Below are 4,381 nucleotides of genomic sequence, written 5' to 3' on the forward strand. Positions count from 1 at the left end.
CACCCTCCTGGAGGTGTCTCACCCCCAAGACCTCATCCCCAGTCACCCTCCTGAGGATGTCTCACCTCTGGGATCTGGTCCCCAGTCACCCTCCTAGGGAGGGGTCTCACCCCTAGGACTGGTGTCCAGTCACCCTCCTGGAGGTGTCTCACCCCCAGGATTTGGTCCTGTCACACTCCTAAGGGGATCTTCACCTCGGGATCTGCCCTCACCAGGCATCTGGTCCCTCCCTGGCATTTACTGCCTTCAAGGAGACCTGCTCCCCACTCCTGGGGAATACCACCCTGCTGAGGAGGTATTGCCCCCCACCCAGGGTCTTCCACCTCCTAAAGAAATGGCCTCACTGGGATCTGGACCCTCCCCAGAGTTCTGTTGCTTACAGGGGAAGCTGCTGCCCCACCCTCAGATCTCTCCTGCCCGGGGAAGCTGTTGCTATCCCATCCCAATCCCTTTTCCCAGGGGTCTGCTGTCACCTGCGAGCATCCCCTGCCCCCAAAGACCTGCTGCTCTAGAACCTGTTGCCACCTCAATGCTCCCCAGGAGCTGCTGCCCACCCTGGGGCCACATGGAAAGTCCTGAGCCCCTTCAGTGCATAGGTGCAGGTGCTCTCCTGCCAGCCCTTGTGCCCATGGACCCATGTTAGCCATTCCCATGGCCAGAAAGGGCTGGAGTGTCCAGCTCCTGGCTCAGTCCCTGTCCCCTCTTTCACCTGGCAGGAGCCAACAGGCAGCAATGAGGCTGTGGAGACACCAAAGTGTTTTCAGTATGAGGATCTGCCTCGTAAATATCGGATCTCTGGCCACCTCCTGTGCAGGGTACACAGTTTTTTGATTTGGATAAGTTCCCAGGTCCATGCTGGCCCAAGGTCCCACCCAAGGATGGGGCTGGGAGGAGTAGGGAGGTGAAGAGTGAAGGAGGAAGCACAACAAGACAAACAACATCTGTTCTTGAAGAAGTGGATTGATCCTTTTAAGCCTTTTTCCCCCCAAAGGAAACAATGATGTTATTCATTCTCCACAGGTTCACCTGCACAATCCCAGCACCTTTGAACTTAGTGCCCAGTTTCACCCTGTTAATCCTTACTAGCATTCCTGTGGTCTCACCCTTGGAAAAGCTTCAATCAAAGCTTTGGATTTCCTTCTGTGCCAGATCAATCTTGGGGCAGAGCCATAGGAAATCAGGTTTCCTTATCATAGGACTGTGTAAACAAAGCACCTTCTGGTTGTGCCGCCAGACAGTCACTCCATGGGGCTGGGCACCAGCCCTGAGACAACACAGAGGGGCAGGATCGGGCCCTGCAGGGATGGGAGCATGAGCAGGGGCACTCAGCTTTCCTCCCTCCCCCCAGTACTGCTTGGTCTCATATCTCCCACCAGCACAGAGGTCAAACCAGTAGGAAAATAGAGCTTTATTAGAAAAAGCAGCATTGTACAAAGAGCAACTGCAGTGTGATACCATCTGAGAGTGGCCAGAGGGGACCAGGAGGGACTGGGGGAGCAGGACCTGCCTGCATGTGAGGCTGGGGAAGCACAGAGCTCCACCTGCATTGCTCCATAGCACCCTGTGAAAGCAACACCCCATCCACAGTGTCCCTCACCCCAAATCTTCTCCAGGCTTGGGAGGTTTGGCAGGGATAGGAGAAAGAGGAAAACTCTAATTCTTTCACCCTCCTGATCTCCTTCCCCCTTGCCCCAGTCTGCAGGGACAGGCACTCACACACGTCCCCCACATACAGCAACTGGGGCTTCATCCCCACATGGAGCTCCAGCCCTGCATCGTTTGCATATGCAAATAAAACTGGTTAATTTGCATGCCTGTCATCATCAGCTCTTGCTAAAATGCTGCATCCCACACCTGCCTCCGCATTAGGGTCCCACTCACACCGTGACAGCCCTCAGCTGCAGCTTGGCTATGGCACGAGTCTGGGATTTGCCTGCCTGGTAACGGATCAGTGTGGTGTCTCTGGCTCAGTTCCTCCTGCACAGCGTCACCGCTTGCCCCTCACACAGCCAAAAGACAGGATAGAGGGGCTCAGTGAAGACATCATGAAAGGAATAGATGAGCTGTGTTGTCTCCCCGAGGCCATAGAAGGAGAGAAGCCCCTTGCCATAATCCAGGCTGACCCCCAGGTTCTTATACAGCTGCTCCTGGATTTTCTCTGCCTGGCCCTTGTGCCAGGCCAGATAGCAATCCTCCCGCACCTGCAGCCCCCAGGAGCCTCCATCCAGCCCAATGTTGAACGTGTGGCCCTGCTGCCGCTGCCTGGGGAGACCGTGGTAGGTCACCCCCAGGATGACAGAGTGGCTGGAGATCTCCACCTCCCAGTAGTGGTGGCCAGAGCTATAGACCTGAGTGCACAGCACCTGCCAGGGCTCGAAGCGAGGTCCCTGCTCCTGCTGCCTGCAGACAGTGCTGAGGCTGTGCTTGGCTTTCCGGTCACCTTTCAACAGCTTCAGGTACTTGTTGGCTGACTCGGGATCGAAGGTCAGGTTGCGATGGTCTAGGAAGAGCAACAACATGGATGGGGCTGAAATGCTGAATCAGACCTTGCTGTGAGCTCCCCCAGCAGTAACTCAGTTCAAACCACACAAGCCCCCCATGCTCCTCACCCTTCAGAAGCTCAGCTCGGAGCTGGCAATCAGGGACAGGGGCCACGACCTTCACCGCTGGCTCCTCAGGATGCACTGGGCCTGTGGAGGATGGGGACAGGCATTTTGAGAGATGCCACCCAAAAACTTGTTTTTTCCTGGCTTCAGGAGGAGGAGGAAGTCCACTGTATCCAAGCCTGGGAGCAGGCACGTGCCATCGTGGTTCAGCATTCCAAGCAAGGAGGGGCCACAGGGAAGCCACCCAACTCATCCCACTCCATCTGCTGAACACGTCCCCATCCTAGCCCCCTGTGCCCAGCAGTTGTGCTCCCAGCACAATGACACAGTCCAGGATCTGTTTCAGGATGACTCAGAGCCCTTCAAGGTAGCCCTGAGGGCAGAAGAGTTACCTTGGCTAATGGGTTGGGAGGCCTTGGGAGCCACAGAGCCAGGCAGGTCCTCCAGCAGGAGCCTGGAGATGTCAGTGAGGATCTTAGCCAAGGGCTTGATCACAGCAGCCACATCACACTTCTCGGGGACCAGCGCCTCTGAGCTCTCCAGAGGTGGGAGCAGGGGGAACTCCTGTGGGCAGACACACAGACACCCATGCACTAGCCTGGGGAGGACTACAAATCCATTTGCACACACCATCTGGGTGACAGGGCCATCTCAGCATCACCCACACAACTTTTCAGGGACCCTCCCCCAAACAGCTCTTCCCTACAGCCTCATCACATCCCTGAGCCAGGCTGAGGATGAGTTCTCCCTGGGTAAGAGGGTGAACATGACTCCGCTTTTATCAAACGGGTGAAGGGTTGGCAGTGACCAGGCACAGGGAGGGACACAGCACTGGGACAGTACCTGGAGGAAGGTCCTGTGGTTGGGGCAGGCCAGCAGGCTCTCAGCCTTCTCCCGGTGCTGGCCAAGGACATCCAGGCGCTCCTTCAAGAGGCTCCATTTCTCCGCCACACGCCCCAGTGCTGCCACCTTCTCTTGCTCGATCCTGGCTACTGTCCGATACTGGAAATCCTCCAGAGCTTCCCTCAAGTAGGTGAACTTGCTCTGAATTCCAGATTTGAGCTCCTCGGAGGAGTTCTGAGTGGGGAAGAGGCCTTAGAGCCAGTATGCTCCCACCCACATGCCCAGCACAAAGGTGGCCATGGCATTACCTTGATGCTGTGCGTTTGTTCCTCCAGCTTCTGCATTGCCTTCTCGATCCTCTCTGATTCCTCCTGGGCTTTCTCCAGGGACTCTTGCAAAAAGGTCTGTGGAGGGAGGCACCAACATAAAAACACAGAATTATTAGAAAAGATCTCCAGGATCACTGAGCCTAACCTTTGACTGATCACCACTTTGTCAACTAGACCAGAGCACTGAGTGCCACATCAGTTGTGTCCAGTTGCACACCCTGCAGTGCAGCTCACTGCTGCCCACCTGGCCCCTGGGAGCCCTCTCGAGGCTGCAGGACAAGGCTCACAGGGAAGGAGAAGGCTTGGGAAGGGGATGCTGCACCCAGGGTCACCGAGGAGTGATTTTCTATGCTTTCACCCCTTTTTTAGGTGTTTCTTCTAGAACAGAGAGTCACAAACTCTTATGGCATCATTCATCTGGTGCTGCTAGATTTACCCAGCTGCCTGCTGCTCCTGACTGCACCTGGTTTCCTCGGGAGCAGCTGGGCACTGGTGGCATCTTCCTGTGCCAGTTCTCAGAACAGACCGAAGCACATCACATCCCCGGGCAGGGCACGGGGCAGTGGAGGTGGATGTTGTGCCCTGCTCACCCTCCCTTTGCCC

The 4,381-nt window shown here is 56.2% G+C and overlaps 1 protein-coding gene across 1 annotated transcript in view; it reads right to left on the reverse strand.

Moving 5' to 3' along the window:
- Positions 1 to 1,967: 1,967 nt before the first annotated feature.
- The window catches only part of LOC103807990 (tripartite motif-containing protein 65-like), a 3,053-nt gene continuing 639 nt past the window's right edge, over positions 1,968 to 4,381 (reverse strand). The window contains 6 exon segments of the mRNA XM_009080744.1: positions 1,968 to 2,500; positions 2,610 to 2,690; positions 2,999 to 3,170; positions 3,450 to 3,683; positions 3,758 to 3,853; positions 4,023 to 4,060. Coding sequence (XP_009078992.1) covers positions 1,968 to 2,500; positions 2,610 to 2,690; positions 2,999 to 3,170; positions 3,450 to 3,683; positions 3,758 to 3,853; positions 4,023 to 4,060 — 1,154 coding nt within the window.

The sequence above is a fragment of the Acanthisitta chloris genome, unplaced genomic scaffold, assembly GCF_000695815.1.
Source record: "Acanthisitta chloris isolate BGI_N310 unplaced genomic scaffold, ASM69581v1 scaffold17088, whole genome shotgun sequence".
Taxonomy (NCBI): domain Eukaryota; kingdom Metazoa; phylum Chordata; class Aves; order Passeriformes; family Acanthisittidae; genus Acanthisitta; species Acanthisitta chloris.